Raw genomic sequence first — 22,863 nt, forward strand, 5'->3', positions numbered from 1 at the left:
GCAAGCTTTGGCATGAACATTTAACCTGTTGCTGAGTTCATAGTTGTAGAAAAGGTAATGCCTGCACGCTCTGTAGAGAATGTTTTTCTCTCTGTGTCTGTGCATGTATATTCCTTGTGCCTTTAAGGTAAGTTAGGCAAGTAAATTCTTTCTTGAAAGAACTAGTTAAAGCCTTATTTCTTTCAAAGTATTGAAGGAAAGATTTAAAATAAGGTCAGGACAAGGTTAGCCAGCTGATTCTCCAGGTTAGTGTGAGCACCTATTTCCATTGAGCTCAAACAGATACTGAGCAAGCAACATTGGAGCACTGTGGCGCTTTCTAAGCACCTCCTTGCTTTCATACTGGAAAAGTACAATATAAAAGGATTCTGTTGAAAAAGTAGCCAAAGTGATGCAAATTTGTCTTCCACCTCAAGTAATGTAGTAGGCAGGCCTAACAGCAATACCTGCTGCATGCTATTTTTAGTCTATAATATCAAAATGCCGAGTTTATATCTCCTGAGTGGTTTGGTTTGAATTGTTTTGTTAACTAGGCCTTGTTTGCCTATGAATGGATTTGTCTTGCTGCATGAGACATCGCTACTACTCTTCTCGACAAATTTGTGCATTTATTTTGTATGTATTTTTTACATAAGTTCCAGTATGTGTGATCACATTGATAATCTAGAAGGGGAAACGAATCTAAAGAAAGAACCGAGGGCTGTCTGACAAGCAAGGGCACTAAGGCTTTGGTTGACATGGTCATTACCTAGCCTTTCCTGGTGAGGATCCCTTTCAAAGGGAAGGGCTTTCAGGAACTGATCTAATTAAGCAGTAGCTTTCAGGAGGGGCCAAACGTCCTCTGCCACTCGCCCCATTTCACACACCTCAGCCACAAACACAGAAGGCTGCAGGGTCAGAGCCCCACACTCCTTATCTTGCTGACCTGTATGTTTGCGTGACAAGAGCAATATAATTTATTTATGTGGTTATCCTAAAATGTCTTGATGGCTTTGAAAGCCCCCACGCTGTGCCCACGAAGAAACCTTTCTGTATTTTAAGTGTTGCTTCCTGCACAAATGGTTAGGACATGACTTCCTATGTATTTCAGGGCTACTGTGTTTTGTGGCAAAGCTCAGCATGCTTTGAGATAAAGGTTGTGGCATAAAGGTCTGCCATTTCAAATTACTTTCCATTACTGTGTTTTTCACCCTTTGTTGCAGAGTCTTCCTAGCTTCTCCTGGCCAGTGAGGATTCTGTCCTTCTCCTCCTCAATCTTCTGTCTTCATTTTACTTTATAATCTTAACTGAAAATTTTTATTAAGTAGTTTTTAACGCTGTATTTAAATTTTCACATGGAAATTCTGTATTTTGCACACAGTGAAAATTGTTTTAGCTTTATTTATGATATCTACTGTAAACAAAAATAAATGTAGTTCTTTGTAAGTCTCCTTGTTTCATCTCTTCCTTTTAAAAATATTTCCTGAGGACAGAGACTTAATAGTGACTTCATACTAATTTTGCATATTCCTTTTCTGGTGGATGCTGTTGTGTTATCTTTGTTATGGCCTGATCCAAAGGCCAAAGAGTTTCACTGTGCTGGTATAAATCACATCTGTGTCCCATTTGAGAGGGATATATGCCCGGATCCTTGACAAGTTATCCCATCTGCTGCAGATCAGGAGGCGCCTGGTGTTGGGATTCATCCTTCCTGGGAATCATAAGTTGGTGTTGGTGAGCATGGGGGTTGCTTCTATTGCATACACAAATGGCACCTGTCCTCTTCTCTTTGACTTCTGTTACCTTTCCTTATGATTTGATTTTACATATTAACAAATGTGGTAAGGGTCATGCTAAATTAACGTGTTCGGGATTTTATATTGTGTACAGCAAAAGCAGATGATAACTGTGGGTAAAGCTTTACCTTTGCTGCTGGCTCTGCAGTGCTATTTGCACGTTTCCTGTATGTTCTGGACCGCTGGAAGCTGCAGCTAGTGGTGACCTATTATCTGTTAACAATGGCCTTACTTCATTCATTTATTTATTTATTTTAGCCTTCCTAAGCTCTGTCATAGCTTTTTTTAATTTTCATTTATTATTAAAGCTGGTGGTGTGGTTCTTCAGCAAGTTCTTCAAAAGAGCTTTCCTAAGTCTTCCCTCCCCTTCATGATCTTTTTTTGCTTACTCTGCAGAACTTAAGCTATTATCTCTTCCTTTGTATTTCAAGGAAAAAAAAAATCCCAGGAGGAATAGTCCCAATAATTTAACAGAAAGATTCTGTGATACAATTTTATAAAGTTAATTAAAACTGAGCCTCACTAGGGTTGTTTGGATGGCAGAAATGAATTTTTTGAAAGTGTTGCTAAAGTCAACATTGCTAAAAACCAGCAAATGTTATTCCTGATGAACTATTTCATCTTCCCTGCCAAAGAAAGAGCCACCATGCACAGTCAAAAGTTTGGTGTCTGAGGGGGAGATGATTTACATAATGATGAAAACATAGGGAAAAAAATACCATTTAAGACAATGCTTGGCTCTTCCATAACTGCAACAGACTAAGTAATTTGGGTAAAATGAAATTTGCTCTTTGCACAATTTACAGTTTCAAAGCAGGCTCATTTCTGCCATCGTTACTTGATCATTTTAGGCAGTGGCATGGAAACATCAGAATGGGTTTTTGTGTCTGCAGAAGGTGATGATTTGTTTGGCACTGAAGCTTTGAAAGGCATCAGATGTTCATGCTGTTCCCATAAAGTTTCACTTACTCCTGCTAAAATACCAGTACAATAACTTGAAATTGGGATTATGTTAGAGTCTAGATTTGTTGTAATTGTGTTTCTTGTGGTGGTGCAGAAGGCCCAAAAAGTCAAATCACTAGCAAATCCTATCACTGGAGGGATATACTTCACAGTAAACAGTCCATGCGCTGGAACACTCATGGGCAAGGCAGGACACAGTGTACGGAAAAAGAAATAAAACAGACAAAATAAGCAATGTGAGGGGAGCAAGTCTGTGTTAGTCCCCTCACTCTCAGTCAAAATGATTACACAATAAAACTAAATACTCCCTGTTTTGCTCCCAGAAATGTTACTAAAAGAAGAGACTAGTGGGTTAAGGTCTGTGTGAATTTAGCAAGCCTACTTTAGGACTCCTGTCCTCCTCTGGCCATGTGAGCAGACCTCTCTGAACCCTGCCACCGCTCCCTCCAAAAGTTCCAGCACTCTCAAGTCTCCAGCAAGCACGCACTGTTATAAATGCACCCCAAAGCAGTAACACTTTGTCCCTTCACATAGTTGGAATTGGCAGCAGTGCTTGTTTGAAAGGTCTTGAGCTGACGCTGAACTGGGTGCCTTCTGAAAATCATGGGTTTAGAGCAGATGATACTAATGCCTCTACATAGTTAACACTTTCTAAGATTTGAAAGCTACTTGATGTTATCAATGCCGTTGTCACATTTGCACCTCTACTGCCGTGTTTGCTGTGTCTGGTGGGCTCAGGAGCTGCTCTCTCTATCCTCTTTATACTGGTTCAAATGGGTTCTGAACTTGTCTGTTGCCATTAGGGCCATTTGGATTGGAAATATGTACGTAGATGTGCTTTCTTTTTTTTAAAAAAAAAAAAAAAAAAAAAAAACAGGGTAATCATTTAATCTTAAAGCAAAGCAGCATTACCTGCCTAGATGTCTTTTAATGAAAATCAAACGTGCTGGGATTCTGTGGAGGTAATCTTCCTTTATTATAATTATGCTAATGCTTTAAAATAAAAAAGATCTTGCCGCTTTTAAACATACTTGATTTGAAAAACAGAGTACAGACAAAACTTCTTAAAATGCTCACATTAAAAAAATCAGTCTTTCATCAACTCTAGTAAGAAGAGCAATTTCTGTTCCTCTCAGTTTCTTCTAGACTGCTACAGCTATAAAATGCCAGTGAAAGTTGCTTCCGTATGTATTCCAACCTCAAGCAAGGGCTATGGTCTGCGTTTTCCCACAACATTATGGCAATTAGTTACTATAATTGGCTTTAATTCACTTCTGGTTCACTTATTCCTCACATTCCAATCAAAAAAAGGAGTTCTGAAATGCACTGAATTCTGCATTAATATTTATGTTTTTGAAGGCATGACATGTTTGCAGATGACTTGATACTTTTTTTCCATGAAAGATTATGTTGCTGAAGATCAGAAGGCATTATGTGTTAATGCTTGATCCGAGTATCCATATTGGTCATGTAAATATTTCCCCAAGTCTCTTTCCTTTTCTTCATGAACTGTGTTAACATAAAAAGAAGGGAGGCTTTGATCTCATCTCATCAGGTGGTGGGCTCCAAATTTCTTTGATATGGATGGAATTTCTGATGTGTTTTTTTTTTGAAATGTGAAATTACGAAGAAATTTGCATGTTTCTATAGTCTTAAATTTGCTCTTTTGGTGTTTATTCTGCAGGTATTCGTTCACATCTTTGCTTTTCAGTTTTTGGTGCTTCGAGTCTATATACAAAAATAGTATTTTGACAGGCACTGATCACTCTAGAGACTGAAACTGTTGTTGCTGCACTCCGAATTTGCAATTACTACATGCATTAATATACCAGACTAACACAGATTGCTCTGATAAAATATGTATTCACTCTAAAATTATAGAAATTGTGTTGTTATCATAGGTTTTGTTTGAGAAGCGGTTTGCCATAAAGGTATACATTCAGTTTATCCAGCAGGTTTTCACAGAGTTGCTTTTTCCTTTATTAATTTTTGTATTAGAGTGTTAATTATTAAATGAGTGTTAAGAGTGTTAATGAGCCCTGTACCAGATGCATCCAGAAGTCAGGTGCTTTGGGTTCTGCCTTGCTTCGCCACTTCCAAATTCCCCACTTGTATGTCGTGCCAGAATCCAGAAGTTCCTGTGTATGGAATAAGGGATGGATACTTGGAAAAAAGCGTTCTGCTGCTGGAGAACCGGCGCGGGTGCTGGCGTGGGCCCCTGTCGGGTGGGAGCAGATGAGGGGGCAGAGCGGGGAGCTGGGGAAGGGGCGGTGGGGCCGTGGGCACAGGTGGCGGGGCTGGGGGCTGCCTGGCCCTGCTGCCCTTACCCTCTGCCATTTGCTAGCTGCCACCGCCTGGAAGTGGCTTCTGTTAGGCGTTTGAGGCAAGCATGAGGAGAAGGGAGGAGGAATGTGGCCAGAACGGAGATCTGCGGAAGGTCAGGCGCGGTATCTTTCAGAGGAGGCCTTTCCCAAGGACGAATTGGCCGGTGGGGTGAAAAGTCTGAGCCAGGGCAGGTCAGTTGTGGGGGGCTGGGGGGGGCCCTGCGGCCTCCTCGGGCGGATCGGTGAAACCCGTAACGCGGCGTCTTCGGTTTCACACTGCCGCGGGCGAGCCCCCCCCCCCCCCCCCCCCCCCGTGTTGGAGGCGCCCGTTTCAGGGCGCCGCTGAAGCCGGAGCCGTAGCGGGCTCCCAGCGCCTGTGGCGGGCCGCTTCCCCTCGGCGCCACCGCCCTCCCAGCCGATCCTCCCCCGCGCTGAGGGGAAGGTGCTGCCTGCTGCCCCCGCCGCGTTCTTACGGCACTGCCGCGCTATCGGCAGGGCTTATACATTGCTTTTTTTGGTTTATCATACAGTAGAAGAAGTCGGAGGGACAGTGCAGTGTGCTGGGTGTGCTGCAAGTCTATTTGTGGTCTGCTGACTGAATTTCTTCACGTCAGCTTTCGATGCCAGCCGGTGTTTGCTTTCACCATCAGAGCTGCCTACGCTGATGAGTAACCCTGCTTTAAAGTCGTTCGCTCCTGTCCTTGCCTTAGTCAGCAGCTCCATACAAGGCCAGGCAGAGTCCACTAGCCCTCGGAATGAGTTATGGGGTGACACAGCCTAATGGCAGGCCAGGGCCCTCGGGGCTGCCAGCCTTGAGAGCAGGCCGCCAGCTTGGCCGGGGCCTGCGTGGGGGACAGCACCACGGTGGCCTGGCGGGGAAGGTGAGCCAGCCTGCCCGGGCACCCACTGGCAGGTGCAGCGCTGGGGCTGTCAGTGGTGCTTTTCACCTGAGGAGCTAAAAGCCCTTGGCCAGGCCGGAGCAGCTGGGGCAGCTTTGGGTAAGTACTGCTGCTGCCTCGCAGCGTCAGGGAGGCACAGGGAGGTGTCAGAGGTACCAAAGCATCACATCCCCAGTGCAGGCTGTGACACCTAATACCATACCATCACGTTTACTTTCTCCCACCCACCACCAAACAATGCCTGCATGCAGGTATGCAGCGTGGGCAGGGCTGGAAGAAATCAGCCGTTTCTTGTCTGCTTTTCCTGAGCCGCAGAGGGGTGCCAAGCTGCTGGCCCTTGGGGCAGGGCAGCTGTGGCAGGGTCCCCTCTCGCCACCCGCAGCAGGTATGAACAATTCCTTACCCACTCCAAGACCCTGGCCAGGGGGTCTCTACCCAGTCAGTCCTCAGACCTTGTGTTTGGGGGGGACAGACCCCTAGCTGGGCAGATCAGAGTGCTCTCTGCAGAGTTTTCTGGACCAGCCTCCCTGCAGGAACTTTATTGCTGACCACCAGCATGCTGGAGTGTTGTGGCCCAAAGCGGAAAGGTTGATGCTTTAAAATTTGTTGTTTCCTGGCTCTGTTTCTGTTTTTTTATCTGCCTTCAGGGATGTTCTCTGGTTTTGTATTAATTTAAGTTTTCGTACCTTGGCTAGCTCTGCAAGACTAGCTGCCCTTTCTGCTTGTGCAGGGCTCCCATTTGGTCTGACTTGCCTTAGCCAAGAAATACCATGGGAGCTCTAACTGTACCTTGCTTAGAAATTAATTCTCCTCTCATGACTTAAAACTAGCTGAAGAGGATGAGGGAGGATAAGCATGAATGCTTCTGGCTGTTTACGGCATAGTGGTGTTGATGGGGAGGCTGCTGCAGCTGGCTTGGTTGGGGTTTTTTCAGTGGAGCATCTTTGACCATTTTTGTCCAAGACAGGCAGAGCATGCACAGAGCAGCCACTCCTGGGCAAAGCTGATAAAGCACAGCTGCCCTGAGGCAGCTGGTGTCCGAGGCACTTGGCCCAGTGCTTCTGGTGGGGTGGGAGGCATTGTTTGGCAGAGTTCAGGCTTTGCGCTGTTGTGAGCAGCACATGCTTTGCCCAAGGTGGGGGGAAATGGCCAACCCGGTCCAGCTGTCCCAGCGGGGGCTTGGCTCTGCCCAACTTTGGCTGGTTCCCGAGCCCTTGTCATCTCCTTGCCAGGTCACAGTAACGTGATTTGCCTGACACTGGTTTGACAGATGACTCAGGAGCTGTGGCAGCCCATAAAGTCAAGCTGCCTTGTCAAGTAGGACTTGCCAGTATGAATAACATCTCCTGCTTAGTCTGTTCGTTAGCATGAGTGTTATCAGTGGGGACGCTCAAGCGCTGGAGCAATCAACGCCTTATAAATGGTAATCATAGAAGGTGCTGAGAGCTGTCTGCGAAGCCTTGGTGGGTGGATGCTAAGCTGCTTTTGGAAAGGGCCTCTCCTTTGCCATGTGCAGTGGCACGCTGCTCCCCAGCAGGTTTCTGAAGGGAACCCATGCCAGGAGCTGTCACAGGACTGTGGTGTTTTCATCAGCTAAGCAAACCCCATTGCAATTGCACTGCTGAGCACGGCATAACATGGAAATAGGTTTCAGTGCTTCTCTGTGCAGCACTGAACTGTCATGGTGTGGGTGTGATGCCAGTGCGTAACTCAGCACCTTTCCCTTATTCCACTGGGCTGATGTGTTGGCAAAGCCTCTGGGACCGGGAGGAGGGGTGCAATGATGTGTTTTATCCATATTGCAGTAGCAGAGGGACCTTGCCTGCTGGTAGACTGCATTTGGTGGCTTGTTAGTCACGGAGGGCCAGTAAACAGCTCTGAGATTTGAGCTTTCAAAACTCTGAGCTTGAGCTTTTTGGCAGAGTGGTCTAGTAGAGCTGGCATGGCCCCACCACGCCGAGCAATGCATGGTGGTGCTGAGACCGTGAGACAGCATCAGTCCTGGATTTGGGTCTGCACAGCTCAGTGCCTCATGCAAACCCTCCCTTGGTCCCCACAGGGGCTGGCAGTGACACCCTGTGACACAGGGAGAAGTTTGCTCTCCCAGCACGAGGCAATGCAGCCATGCTCTCCTGTTTAGCTTAAGCAGAACCGGCACAGGAGCCTGATAGCTGTGGGGGAGACCTGCCCTGTATTTCCATTGGAATAAACTACCCTAAAATCACTCCAGGAGAAAATTACTAACAAAACTAATTGCAGGCTTTCAGGGCTTTAAGGATATTCACGTAGCTCATGTCTGTAATGTGCAGCATATTACAAACAAGAAAGGCCTCTCCACTGCTCTGCTTGGTTGTCAGCTTTGCCCTTGTACTTGAGGGAGGAAGGTGAGCCAAGGCATTCAAGCAAGCACTTGAGGCCCCTGAGTCCCTGATTTTGCATGCCCAGAGATTTCTCCATCCTTGTTTCTGGGCTTCAGGATGGCTTGTGGGGCTCTGCATGCCTGTGGGGATCTTACTGCCATGCTCCCTCCGTGGCCATTCCTGCTGGGCACAGAGCCTTTGCAGAAAAGCAGTGCTGCTTGAAGGCCTTCATAGATGCTGAAATGCATCCAGACCACAGAGGATGCTCATACAAAAAGTTATTAAAAAAAGAAAAAAAGAGGCAAGGCACAAATGCTTTTTTAGGTTATGGTGGATCATCACTGTGTGTTATTCTCTAAGTGCATGAATTTTACAAGTCTGTCATTAAAAGAATCACAATTGCAGTGATCTTTCAGTGAGCAGAAGACCGTACTGAATTTGCATGCTTCTTGCTAGGATGAAGCTGCCTTAAGCCTGCAGGGCTCTGAGAGTCTCCAGAGAGATGAAGGGAAAGGTCGCTTAAAAACTCCTGCAGGAGGGCTGCTGCTGGACTTGTATATACTGGGACCTCCAAATACCATCATTATATTCCTAATTAGAGGCTGCTACTTTGCTGAGCCATAAACAAACTGCAGTTTGTTTCTCAGATTTGATAATCGGCTTGAAACAAGCCCCTGCCAAGGTACCAGCCATGCCTGGCTCCTGCTCGGCGGCTGTGCTGAGATGGGGGAGTATCTTCATACAGCCTGTGCTCCCCGACAGTGGAGTGAAGGATTTGGAAGGGCTGGGGCTCTGGGTGCAGGCTGGCAGTCCAGCGTGGGGCCTTGCTGTGTTGTCCCAAAGGCTTGGGTTGCTTTGTTGCCTTCTCTGCTCCTTGGTACAAACTTCCCTGAGTGGTCTGGTCTGCTCAGCCACGATCTCTGCTGGGTCTGATGGGTGAATTTCTGCAAGTCCACCCAGAAGCCACAAACTGGCTGAATGAGGATGGTCTTGCTGTCCAAATGTTCTTAGTAATTTACTTTCAGTAAGTAAATGACCATGTTGTTTGAATTATTGGTGCTATGGGGGAGTATTTGTGCTCCTTGACCACATCTGTGCAGCTGCAATAAGGCCCACCTCCAAGTTTTGTAAACCTTCCTAGTGTTGCAGAAATCTTACAATGTCTTTGTCCCTCACTGGCTGTGTCTCTGACTCATTCGAACCAGTGCAAAAATTGCTGCTTCAAATGTAAGGATGAGCTGGCACAATATTGAATCAAAACTTGGCATGATGCTTAATGGGGAATAAAAGTGTATTTTGCTGGAGAGGTTTGCATCTGCCTGTGGGGTCTGCAGGAGCTGTTTGTCCGAGCCCGTATGTTGGGGTGAGTTTTGAACAGTCCTGACCTCTGGGTGAGTGCAGACTCAGATGCGAGCGCTGCAGATGAAGCTTCAGGAATACTTCCCAATTACCACAGTTTAGCTAAGTCCTTGCCCTGCAAGGAAAACAGTCGTTTCTCTCCCTGTGTGTGGAGAATGAAGTGGGTTTTGAAATACAGACAAAGGAGAAATTGTTTATCCAAATTTTTCATCGTATTTGAGTGGGAGAGCCAGATGAATACAGATTGTTCTGGTGAAATCACTGACTGTATTGCTGCTGTTTAAATAAGTGAAGGCAGCTAAGCTCCACCGATTACTGAAAAAAACCCAAAAACAAACAAACAAAAAAACACACCAAAAAAAACCCCAACCTAAAAAAAAAACTAAACCAAAGTTATTTGCTCTTAGTACAAGTCATTCAAGGACTGTGATCAGGATTACTCTGACTGAGGACAGACACTTGCACTAGAGACGGGTGGTAGAGCCTGTGTGTTGGACGTGCTGCTGCCAGTCTGTTACTAAAGCGAATGAACTCGCGCCGGGCTTTGGCTGGGAGGGCAGCTCATTCTCCGAAGGCTGGTTGCCCATGCCATGCCGTGGTACAGTGTACCCTTCGTCGGTGTGGTCAGTGTCCTTGGGCTAGCAAGGGTGAGAAGACCCTCACCTACCCGTGCCCATGGTGTGCCCAGTGGTGAAGTGCAGCCACTGGCTGGTGTGCTTCAACCCAGCCTGACTCCACTCTCCATTTGGAACCTGCGTTGTTTTCATGTGGTTTAGGGAGAAGAAACATGAGGCTGGTTTTGTGGTACCGCAGAGGTATTCTCATTGCTTTGAGAAGCAGAGACCCCCCCAAGCCCTCACCTCAGACCAAGGTCCACCTGCTGTGGAGCCAGCAAGATGTCCCCAGCCCCAGGAACCGCCTAGCTCGATACCAGAGCCAGGCTGTAGCTGGGTGAGGGCTGCCAAGGTTTGAGGCTGGAAGAGAGCACCCAGGAGCCTGATGGCTGGGCGGGTGGTAGTAGGGACATCACCCTGAGAAGGGCTGCTGGGAAAAGGCAGCCAGGAGGTAGGGGATCAGTTAGGCAAGGCACAGTGTGCTTGGCAGGGGGGAGGAGAGAGGAAATTTGGGAGATTAATGAAAAAGGTAATGGTGTGGCCAAAACAAAACACTGGGCAGTGTGACTAATGAGGAAGGAGCATCATATGTGGATGAAAACAGGGTAAGGAGGAGGTTAATGACAATTTAAGGAGTGGAAAACTTACATTCTCAATCCCTCCAGACCTTCAGACAGCAAGTTACAGTTGTGTAAATGTAGTCCATAAAACAGACAGCATAAACGCCAGGTTATGTGGAGGACCTGCTGTTCCTTGCTGAGCAGAGCCAGGAGGGCTGCCCTGCCTGCTCACTTCCCCTCACCCTTGTGCAGGAAAGCACCAAAGAACATGGGGAATTGGAAATGAACACGTTGGCTCTTTGGTTTGTTCATACTGTGATTAGCTTAGGAAACTTCAGCAGCTAAAAAACAGAAGTAGGTTGTTGTTAAGACCTTTCTATGTAAACTTGCCAGCAGTGTGCTGTGAGATAGTTGTGACGTGTGCTGCCTGTCCCTGCAGCCGTACTCATGCGACAGATCTGGTCAGCTGACTGTGACCTAAGATTAACGCCTTCCCATGCGGGGCTTGTCCATGCCCGCCTGGGTAAATTATTTGAACGTTTTGGCAAAGGATTAGTAATGACTCCAGTCCAAACTGTGCTATGGAGCTGGCATACTCACTGCTGGAGGTCTTCAGCATGCTGAGACATAGATAGTACAAAATCTGAAGTGAGCATGATGGAAGTGAAGTAAGATCTTACGCAAATGCTATTTAGAGGGACTGTTTCCTGAGGACTGAGTTCTCCTCTGATAACATCTGGTGCTGCCCTACGGAGGTCAGTGGCACGGCACCAGTTTACATCAGCAGGAAATGGGGCTGTGCCCTTATCTGTCCCACAGGGCGGATGTCTCTTTAGCTTTTACATTGTATGTGTTTATCTTATAAAGTTCAATTCCTCTGACTCAGCCTCTTAGCTTCTAGTAGAAAATCTCTTGTCCTGGGGAGGAAACCTGATGAGGAACGAGAGTGCTGGCTGGCCACGGAGGTGTCTGCAGCAGCAGAGGCTGCCTGGATAATTCCAGATGAGTGGCTTGGTCTACCCACATACCCCTTCCCCTTTGGGAACAGCAGTAGGGCCACTTTTGTGTCCTCTGGTGAAGACGTGGGATAACGTGGTAAGTACAGCCAGGCACAGACTTATGAAAGAACTCAAGCACTAGCAAAATTGGATATCTTGCAGTTTATGTGGGAATTGTCACCTTGGATGTAGCAGCTGAGTGTCCCCCTCAATCCTTCTGCAGCACCTTGAGTTTCCCCAGAGAGCAGAGGTGGTGGGGGTGGCTGCTGAATGTGGCCAGAAGTGCCAAACAACTTGGGCCGATCCCCTGCCTGAGCACAGCTCAGCCTGCAGCAAGGCTCCGTCTGCCTCGTCCCCAAGGGCCGGTTTGTCAGCCAGGCTGGTGCATGACCAGTTAATTGCAGTGGTCACTAGAGGGTCTTAAATCTCAACCTGCAGTGTGATGGGAAACAGGGCACTGAGGTTTAGAGCCTGGTTTCCACCCTGGAGTCAGATTTCCAAAAAATTGGTGCTCTCCTGCTCAGCCTCGCTGTGCTGACATCTTGCTAAGGACCTGGCTGCTGGTACTGCAGGGATGGGTGGCTGTCCAGGATGCAGGGAGAACTGTGAGGCTTCTAGCTGGAATGGGGAGGTACGAGAGCTGCTTCCTATTTAGCCTAGCATCTGTCTGGGAGCATAAATGTATGCCTCACCTTTGTGTAATCAGCCTTTGGGCTGATTTAGGAAAAATTAGTTCAGACAGCCATTCTCATATTTTTGTGCAAAATATGAGCTTTAAAGAAGTCGCAGCTTTCTTTTCAAAGTCCTTGTTTAGATCAGATCATATTTCTCCTTTTTAACAGTCCTTTGAAATTAACAGCAGCGATGGCCAGTGGTGGAGTCACGGCTGATGGCTGGTTGGGTTTGTTTGCACTGCAGTGGAGAGGCAGGTAATAATTGCCAGGTGGACTGCAGGCCTGCGGAGCCTCTGGGCTTTTGTTTGAATTGGCCACACTCTTCCTCCGCAGTGTTTACATGAATCCAGCAGCAGCTTGTCCCTGCTCTCTGTGCTTGGTCTGTACCCTTGTTCTCAGGGGATGAAACCTCTCTCTTGCAGAAGCCCAAAGTGCCCTGCCAGCCTGTGTTTCACCATGCAGTGCCCACCTGCAGAGCAGGGGGTTCAGTGTAGAGCTGCAGGAAAGGCTGCTTTTTAGGAGACACCAATCAAATTGTGTAACATCATCGGAGCCTCCCAAAAAACCCTGACACATAGCTGTTTGGGAGGTCTTTGCCTTTTGTTTGAGCCTGTTACTTAAGGTGCAGCCCTGCAATGAGAAACAGCAGTACTAACTTTAATCTTTTCAAATGTCCTGCAGAATGTGTAAGCCAGTGTTTAAACTAGTGTGCACATGTGGTTGTCCCGTGCACTGAAACACTGAGGTGGTCCAGTTTCTGCTTTTATGGAGTTGAGTGCAATGTAGTTTAATCAACCTTATAGGTCACAATACAAATATTGATTGAATATATTAGTAAGGAGTGGGTTTGCTTTCTAATCCTAGAGTGGTTTGGGTTGGAAGGGACCTTTAAAGATTTAGTCCAACCTCCCCTGCCATGGGCAGGAATATCTTTCACTACATAGAGGTGGATGCTAATGCAGGATGCTGATCTTAAACCCAATTAGCATCATTATGAATGCAAACTTGTTCAGAAAGGGCTCAGCTGTTGAACAGATTACTGAGAGGGTCAGCTGCTAAGTGCAGAATTCAAGAAGGAGAGATACCATGATACCAAAAAAACACCCCCAAAAAAACCCCACACAGAAATGTAACTCCTCACAGAGAGGTGATGGTGCCATCCATCACCTTCATGCAGTGGCCTGGATGACATCCTGATGTCCTTCACTAGCTCTGACTGTTATGTCTGTAATGATTGAAAACTGCGTGTGAAACAGACTGTTGCAGAGGGACTTGACTAAAAAGCTGTTTGCATTCAGAAACCACGCTGGGAATCATTTTAGGTAGTCTGTCTGTGGGTTTCGATGCTCTCCAGCTGTGTGTCTGTTAGTCATAAACATGTTTTCTCCTCTTTCCTGTTAACGTGGCAGGGAAAGCATTAACGTGCGGCATGGGAAGAGAATACATACTGAGCATGCAAGCAAATGGCAAAACTGACTTTATCAGCTGCTTGCAGTGACCTTGGGCAGCGCTCTGTTGCCAGCATGGGTACAAAGTTTATAGACAGAGCTGGCAAACCTTTAGTTTTGCTTGCTGTGATTTTCATATAAAATGCAGCATCTTTTAATGAGAAAGTTGAGTTGAAGGATTTGGGTTTTACAAATTGGCTTACAATGCTGCTTTCTACTTTGCTTCTGGAGAGTAGAAATGGCACGTTTGTGGTCCAGCCCAACTCGGGGGGGAGAGGGCCATTTCCAGGAGGGTTTGTGTGAGAAAGGGCAGTTGTGCTCCACTGACCTCTGGACTCCCACGCTGCACACCCAAACACTGCTGGGCTTGCTGTGCACTGCCCATGAGCAGCTTTGGAGTGGGTGGCCTGGCTGGGCCAAAGTAGAAGTCAGACATAAAAATCAGAGAGGGATGAATTTCCTCCATCTCCCAAAGGAAATAAAATCTCTGCAGTCAAGAAACACGTGGCTGCTGCAGTGCTAGTGAGCTGGACATAGAGCCTGAGCACGTGTTTTCACATGGGAGAATCTTGCTCTGGAGAAGGAGCAAGCCACTCCTTCATCCTCCTTGGCTTTTTGTAGAAAGTAGGAGAATTGGGGAAAAAAAACCCCAAACCCAAACACACAAAGCTGTTGTGAGTAGTGAGGTCTTGAGGAGTTTTCAAGCCAAGAAAATACATTGACTTTTATGAAGGATGAAAAGCCAGAGCTCACCACAGCCTCTTGGGAAGTGCAATGATCTGTGACACTTGGGAAAAGTGTAATCAGTCAAACTAAAAAAACCCACCCAACTGCTAATCCATGTTATTCGGTCTGTGCGCACAAGTAAAGGAACTTCACCTGGCTAGCACAAGCATTGTATCTGCAGAGCAGTCAACCCTGCTACCAGCAGCTGAGCTTTCCTCGGTGGTGCTTATTTGCAAACATAGAAAGGGGGTGAGCACAAACAATAATTGGGAGAGGTACAGAAGCTCAGAACACCAGTTTTCTTTTCCTGGGGGAGGCTGGGAGCTACCTGAATCATGCGAAATAAAGGCGTAGCTCTGCTGTCCCAGCTTGTTTTGAGGACCTTGTTTCACAGCTCCACAGAAATGGTAACAGCGGGAGGGGACAGCAGTAGATGGACTGAGTGATCTGAGCGCAGTGCAGGTTGTGCACCTGCAGTACCTGCTGCGTCTGCTCCCAGCAGCAGTAGTGCCTGGCGGCTGCTGCCTCTCAGGCACCATGAACAGCCATGTGTGACGGGCTGGCACAGATGCAGGGGCTGCAGCTGGGGATGCAGGGGCTGCAGCTGGGGAATCGCTGCTCCGGAGGGGCCTGTGGGCCAGCGCTCAGGCTCTGCAGTGGATGTAATCCTCCTGGTGCATCTGGGATTTGCCTGTAGCACTCTTATTCCTGGCGAGTTTGTTTTCTGTGTTCAACCCATGCAAGTGCCTGGTGGTTGAGTTAAAAACCCTTGTGAGGTGAAGGACAGGGGTGATTGCACTCCTCCAATAAACGGAGGAGCTGCAAGTTAAAGAGGAATTTAATTGTTGTTTACTAGATAGTGTGCTCTAGTACATGAGAAAATAAGCCATGTCACAGGTCTGATTTTTTTTTCTGCTTATACAGGTGTAAATTAGAAGTAACAGTGTTGAATTAAATGTGGTGAAAGCATCACGCCTGGGAGGTGAACCGAGCAAAGCCACTCTCCCAGAGCTTGTCATTTGTCCCTTCTGCACTGAGCCCCAGGGGAACTTGCGCAGCTGATACATTTGTATTTGTGTGTGCAGGAGGTTGTGGATAGGTGAGGTTGCTCAGAATTCAAGGTTTTCACAGGGAGAGATGATCTCCCTTTTTTGGCTCCACCTGGCATCCCCTCTGAGCAGGGGTAGCTTGGCTTTGTTCTTTATTCCTCCTGCCTGAATGTGAAGTTCAGGGATGGTGCTGTTTAACTGCTGTGATGATGATGCTTCTTGCAAATCAGTGTCTGTATTTGCTGTACACACTCAAAAATAACCTGAAGAGCCTGTGTTTATTTTGCTTGCTCACTCCCACTGTTCTAAATTGACCTAAAGTTGCAACAAAAGGCCGAAAGTTTAGCCACCTAAGCAAGGCTGGTCCATCTGCCTGCTGCCACACACACGTATACATTGGGGGCCTGAAAAAAGACTGTAAATCCCTACTTGTGTGGCTGGTACATGTCTTGCTGCTGCCACCAGGCATTCAGCCTGATGGCTGTCCCCCAGAGCAGAGTGAGGACCTGCAGCTGCAAAGCTGAGGCTGCCCCTGAAGTTTCCTTCTCTCTGCATCCGAGCTGACAAACCCCAGCAGGGCTGTACGGGGTTGAAGGGATGTTTTTGCTGTGCCAGGCTGACTGTCCGTGCACCTCGCCTGTGCTTGTGGGGACAGCATTGGGCCTCACATGGACACCACCAGCAATGGCCAAGGACCATATGGACTCAGGGATGAGGTCCCTCCCTGTGGACTCCCTCCTCTCCTAACACCCTGCTATTGCCTTTGTGCTTTCCCAGGCTGCTGCCTGCCCACAACTGATGAGCCCACCTCCCCAAAGAAGGCGAAGAGCATCCCCGAGCGCCACGACTTGGAGAGCTGGTTCTCACCCCCTTCTCCTGAGTGGGCCACTGTGAGGGTCATCCCTGAGGAGGAGATGACTGAGCACAACCTTCTTGCTATCCGAGTCATGGTCACCAGTGATGCAAGCAGGTACTTTAAAATACAAGTAAGCCTATTAAAAAACCCGTGAGAGCAGCTTGGTTTTCTCTGTAACACTGAGGAAAAATATAACAAAATATAGTACTGAATGTACTGACAATTGGGGGGGCATGGGGAAGAAAAAGATAAACTGCTCAGAATAACAATTGTTCTTTACCACAGCCATAAATCCCCCAGACACATGACTCACTTCGCAGGAAATCTTCAAACATTTGCATCCCACATAGGGGCCTGAATCAGAGAGAAAAACATTGCCCTGATCAGCCCTCAGCCTGGGTTCAACTCTTCGTGTACCAAAAATGTTCGTTCAGGGATTAGGGCAGTGGGTGTGTTGTGGTAAAAGGTGCATCCTGTGATGTGACCACCTCCCACTTTGGGCATCATCCTGCAGCTCTGCACCCTGGGTCTCTCTCCAGGTGTCTGAGGGCTTGCCCACCCCTGAGAAATCTGAAATTGGATGATCTTTGAGGAACTGTCAGAGGAAGCCAGAATTCTGTGTACAAATTGGAATATGTTGGCTTTCTGGGCAAGATTCTGTGGGAGTTTAATCTATCTAAAGGTTAGATTGGTATCTCCCAAGAAAAGCAGTTTTCCTTACTGGAACTAAAAAAGAGGGGGAGGGGAAAATAAGAGAAAAGAAAAAAAATGTGAACCCAAAGCCAATTGTTGCAAACACTAAGTTTTTGCTCTGTAAAGAAGCTTGTTCAAATGTTTAAAGTCCTTTCAATACCTCTTTGTGGTGCTGTGTGTAGACTGTGGAGAGCAGTGCTTTTAGAAATGCAACTTTCTGCTGTTCACTGCAGTGGTTTTAAATAGTGTTTATGCTTTGCTGCATGGGTCTGGGGGCTTGTCTGGGGAAGCACGAACCTCTCCGGGGTTCCTCTCCCATGGGGGACAAAGAGCTCAGGGAAGGGTTTCCTACCTGTTTGACAGACCCCCCTGTGGAGAGTGTGCTTGTATCCCTCACTAATACCCTCTGGCTCACGGTGCCCCCGTGGCGCCCTGGCAGCGATGAGAGTTGGCTAATCCCCCTGATCTGAGGGATCAACTCCCTTCCCTGCGGCAGACCCGCGGCTGGACAGCGAGGCCCCTGGTTCCCTGCCAGCGGGATGTGGCGCGAGGGGCGACACCACATCTGTCACTGGGGTGGCTGGTGCCAGCAGTTCTGAGGTCAGCCTCCTGCTACTGTGGCAGCTCAGGTGCCCTTCGCCTCGCACAGCTCTGGCAGGCCAGTCCTTACCTAAAAAGGGGGGCGGGGGGGCTGAGAGAAATAACAAGTGACAAATGGCACTGCTGCACTGGCTGCGAGGCACTTGGTGGAACAGGGAAAAGAACCAGCTGGGTGACACAGCTTTGCAGTTTGGGCTTTAGGTACTCGGGAATAATGACCACCTATCAAGCAGAGATCAGAGGCGAAGCCTCATACTATAGCACTTACCTCCTTCCCAGCCAAGGAAAATAACCATTTTACTCTTTAAAACAGAAATACATCAATCAATGTTAATGGCAGGTCTTTTTCTTTTCCTTTTGTGTGGCGCTTTGCCCAATCTCAGTGTGGTATCTCTCTGTCCACACAGGATCTCAACTATCAAAGACTTCATATATTTACATTATATATATGTATGTATGTATGTTTGACGCAGCTTGAAAGACACCTAAAAAGTATGTGTTAGTGGTGAAATTTAAGGCCACTCTGATTCAGCCTACCAAGACAGCAAAGCACCTGGAGCTGTGCTGCGATCCTTGCTGCCGTGCCGGCCCCGGCCCCCCAGCACTGGTGGTTTGATCTGGGCAAAGCAGGCGTGCAGGACTGGCAGGCGCTACCCATAAGGCATTTACCCTGGCTTTATATGGTCCGCAGCCTTTCCTTTAGCTCTTCTTCCTTCTGCCTACTGGGCTATGCCTGGGGCTGTTGCAATAAATCTTTACTTGGTACAAGGCAGTGCTATATAAACACAAAACAGCTTTCTCCTGCTGCACCAACAGGACAACTCACGGTGTAACCTCCTCTTTTTTTGAGGTAGAACTATGAATCTTCACAATAAATCTATTAATTAGGTTAGCATTATTGTTTGCATTAAAAATAGGCTGAGTGGGATAGCAGCGTGCTTATTTATGGCAGTGGGAATGTGGTCACATCAGAAGGCATGGATGTGTCTGTTCCCTACAGTGTGGACTTTAGAAATCCTATGATTATTGAAAAAAGGTTTAATAATCACCTCAAATGGTCATTCTCCTGCCCAGAGGCAAGGTCATGGTGTGTGCATCATTCACACATGCTTGTGTGGCATATTTTTAATTACCTTTAAGGAAGGGGATGCCAAAATCTGACTCTGTCATCAGCTCATGTGCCTCATTGCACTCATGATTGCATGGGCTGTCCCAGTGGCTCCTGAGAATGATGAGAGTTTGTTTCCTTGTTTCCTGTAGATGCCTTTTGCATGTTTGAAGGTTGCTTACGTAGCTTCACTGAGACTTCTCCTCCCTAGATTAATGCTTACAGTTTTCTCCAACTTGCTTAAGCCCTGTTTGCCGGGCCGATGGCCATTTTCACTCCCCTCCTCCAGGCTCCCTTCTCCTCTGGAACTGCAGCACTCAGAAGTGGGATCAAGACCAAGCACAGCCTATTGCTGTGGTTCAAAACCCTCCCTGTGGCTCTGTGTGGTGCCCAGTGTGCAGTGAGAAAGGATGCCATTGCAATACAAAGAACAAAATACCCCAGGTTTACAGCTGTCTGTCCTTCTGCATGCTGAATTGAATACGTTCTTATGCATTTTCTTAATTTTCAGATATATCTGCACAGATTTAATTTTCAAAGGTGCTTTTTTATCATGCTTGATGTTTTGATTTAGGAACCACCAAAATAAGCATAGAAGGTTTTCAGCTCGGTGCCAGTGCATCTGTCACCTTGGGGTTGAAACAGCTGATGTTGCGTGATTTCCACCATGGGTTCCTCCAAATTGCTGAAGGCATCTCCTTACCCTCCTTGGCCTTATCTTCTGCTGGCAGTGCCAGCGCAGAGGCATCAGAGTTGCAGGAGGGGGCTGCAGCTTCCCTGCCACTTGCCAGGTGATGGGTGCTCAGCAGCCACTGCTGCCCAGAGAGGGGAGCTGGTTCCAGGTCCCAAATGGGCGATGAGGCGACGTTTGGCAACAACCATATTTAATTCATGGGTGAAGCCCTCCTTGCAGTTGGAGCAGGCTGCCCTGACAGATTAGGGCTGCCCTGTGCTTGGCCTCCTGCCAGTTCCCTATGGCATGCCTCTTATTTCAAAAATATGTGGGGGAAAAGGTGGAAAGTGTAGCTTTGACCCTTGTGCCTTGCTTCTAGGCCAATTACAGTATCACAAATGTCGTTTTCCTTCTTTCATCTTGGTGCACAGCCTTGCAGAAAGAAGCTAACCGAGCAGTGTGGTGTTTCACCCCAAGTTTCTCTCAGCAGCAGTTTGATTCCAGGTGCTGAATGTAGTGGTTGTGAGTGCAAGTCTTGGCAGCAGAAGTCTGCTGGGAATAGGGGTATCTCAGCTGTGTAGCACCTACAGCAAATTACAGTCCTGTAATGGTGATGATGAAAAAAAGCAAAATGAAGGTGTCATCTCTGGCTGCAAAACATCTATTTCTCTGTGACCCCCACTGCTGTCAGTGCTGATGCCAGTGCTCGTTGCACTGAAGTGGAATGAATACCACCATGCTGTTTGTCTTCTGAAATGTCCCACTTTCTTTCCATCTTTCCCTTTTTCCCCTCTAGCTCTGAGCTGGAGTCTGATTTTAATGGTGACTTACTGAACTCTGAAGTGAGTGAAGGACGGACCTTGCTGCCGGAGCCCCCTGCCTGCCCGAGCTCTGTCCAGAGGTGGGCGCCACTTGCCAGGAGCCCTGTGGCACTGGAGGAAAGCCCCAAAACATCCAAAGTTGCTGATGGTAAGCAACAGCACAGCCTGGGGATGCTCCAGCAGCCTCTCCTCAGGGCTGAAGTCAGAGCTGGGGGGAGAGGTTTCAAAGCAGAGGGTGTTGCCGGCAGTGTGGCCAGGTTCTACCCTTTAACAGTGTCTTTGTTTAGCTGTAAACAAAGTTACAGCCATTTGGGTGCTGTAGCTGCTGAAACAGCATTTCTGTGATGCAGGGTAACCTGGAGTAACTGTGCCTTGTGCTTAGCTTGCAGGGGTGGGATAAATATTTTCCCACTAGTGAAAGTTTGGAAGTGATTAGTAGTCAATGCAATAGCTGCGGTATTGCCTAAGCAAGGGTGATGTTAGGAAGCACTAGAGAGCTCTGCTTCGTTCAAGTTGTATTTCTATCAGTAGCTGCTTAAAGTTTTTCTTTCCAGTGAAACACAAGGAGGAAAGCATATAGCTAGCAGGGAGGTGGGGAGAGGTTTAAGAACAGTCTGCTTCCAAATGGGATCTCCTTTCTGGAGTTGAAGGTCAGAACTAAGAGATGTGCTAAAACAGCAAAAGCAATTGTTTTGCAGAAAATAAAAGGCCATCAGCATTCATTTCTTCCCTTCCCCCACTACCCCCACATCCATATATGCATTTTTAATCCAAACAGGGAAGAGGGGACTTCATACAGTAATTTAAGTTGACTCTTGAAGAACAAAGCCCTAGTTTAGGGCAAAAAAAGGACAGCAGCAAACCCCAAAGCACGCCCAGCAGCATGTGACCCCATGCAGTCACTGGAGGATTTTATCCCTTTTCCTCCTCAATGTCATGTTCTCCCCTACTCCTGGCTGCTAAGGTCACCTCCCTCTGCACCATCACCTTCCTCCCCACTGTGCCAGCCGAGTTATCTAGATCTTCATGAGCAGCCTGTCTCTCAGCCCTGCATCCTCACCCAGCTGCATTACAGCATCCCTCCGGTTTTACCGTTTCATCCTGTCCCCTCTCCTGCGGGCAGCGGGGTGTAGGGGTGAGCGCGGAGGGCTGCCGGAGCCGCCTCCTTGGAGCCTCTCCCTGCAGTGGGGCGGGCGGTGGGTGCGCGCTGCCCCCTCCCGGCCAGCGGCACGGGCACAGCGGGGGGCTGGCTGGGGAACTGACCCCTCTGCATCGGGGGCCTTCTCTCCCCCCCTTTTCTTTTTTTCCTATCTCTGTCTTCGCTCTCTGACTTTTGCTACCTTAGGTGACCATGTGACTTTTCTGTTTCTGTTCAGCGTTACAGAGAGCCAACAGTTTTCACACCACAGCATTAAATAAGTATCAGAATTGGAGGAGAAAACTCCAAACAAGTGAGTAAAGCCCAAGAAGTGATTGTGTCTTCTATGTGTGCTGTCTTCTGTTTTCCTATCTCTTAAATGTGTTTCTCCTTCTTTCCTTTAAAATTTTTTTGAGTCACTAGGTGAGAAAACAGAGATCTAAAATGCACCAAATATTTCTTTTGCATTTTCTTGTCCTCAAAAGATGAAATTCCCTTTCTGTGTGACTATTCCCTATGTGAGTACACCCACCAGCAAGCAGTGTCCGCTGTAATTCTCCAGCTGAGAACATGCACCCCTATACTAGATCTGTGTATTCTGTCTCTAGCCCTGCCTGCACTGATTGTTTTTTATTAGGTGCAATGCTGGGTATAACATGGTGACCATCACTTATTAGAAATGCTCCTGGAGGTGCCTGTTTATACCCATCTACCGCTGCTCTATCATCTCTTTTTTTTCTTTTTTTTTTTTTTTTTTTTTTTTTTTTTTTGAGAAAACCAGGTGGTGTTTCTGGGTTGCTGAAAGGGAGAGAGTACTAGCAGCCATCCCACGAGGTGAGCTGGTGAAAATAAGTGTTAGAGTTCTTGTTCTCTAGCAGTTTTACTTGGTCTGGGCTGACCTGTCTCTGCCTGTGGGAATTGCACAGGAATGCAGTGATTTCAATAGTGATCAGGTCTGTGCTCAATTCACTTCCAAAACACAGGGCATTCACCCCTCACAGCTGAGACTGCATCTAGGTAATCTTCCTCCTGGGCTGCGGTCCCAAAACAAACCAGTCATCCTCAGTTACACCTCTGCTGCTCCTAACAGGGTTGCCCGCCTGCCTTGGCACAGCCCCTCTGCAGTGCAGTGCCTGCCCAGTCCCTGCTTGCAGGTACCTGTTGCCAGGATTGATCATACCAGTATGGGAGCTGGGTGAGCTTACCAGCATCCCAAACCCTCTCA

General features: G+C 47.6%; 1 protein-coding gene across 3 annotated transcripts in view; it reads left to right on the forward strand.

The window, feature by feature from the left end:
* MICAL2 (microtubule associated monooxygenase, calponin and LIM domain containing 2) overlaps positions 1-22,863 on the forward strand; it is a 132,776-nt gene that overhangs the window by 81,092 nt on the left and 28,821 nt on the right. For all 3 annotated transcript variants that reach the window (XM_040608554.1, XM_040608552.1, XM_040608553.1), the window contains 3 exons: positions 16,527-16,719; positions 20,476-20,648; positions 21,877-21,951. In XM_040608554.1, coding sequence (XP_040464488.1) covers positions 16,527-16,719; positions 20,476-20,648; positions 21,877-21,951 — 441 coding nt within the window. The remainder of the gene's footprint in view (positions 1-16,526; positions 16,720-20,475; positions 20,649-21,876; positions 21,952-22,863) is intronic.

This window comes from Falco naumanni, chromosome 10 (genome assembly GCF_017639655.2).
Source record: "Falco naumanni isolate bFalNau1 chromosome 10, bFalNau1.pat, whole genome shotgun sequence".
Lineage (NCBI taxonomy): Eukaryota > Metazoa > Chordata > Aves > Falconiformes > Falconidae > Falco > Falco naumanni.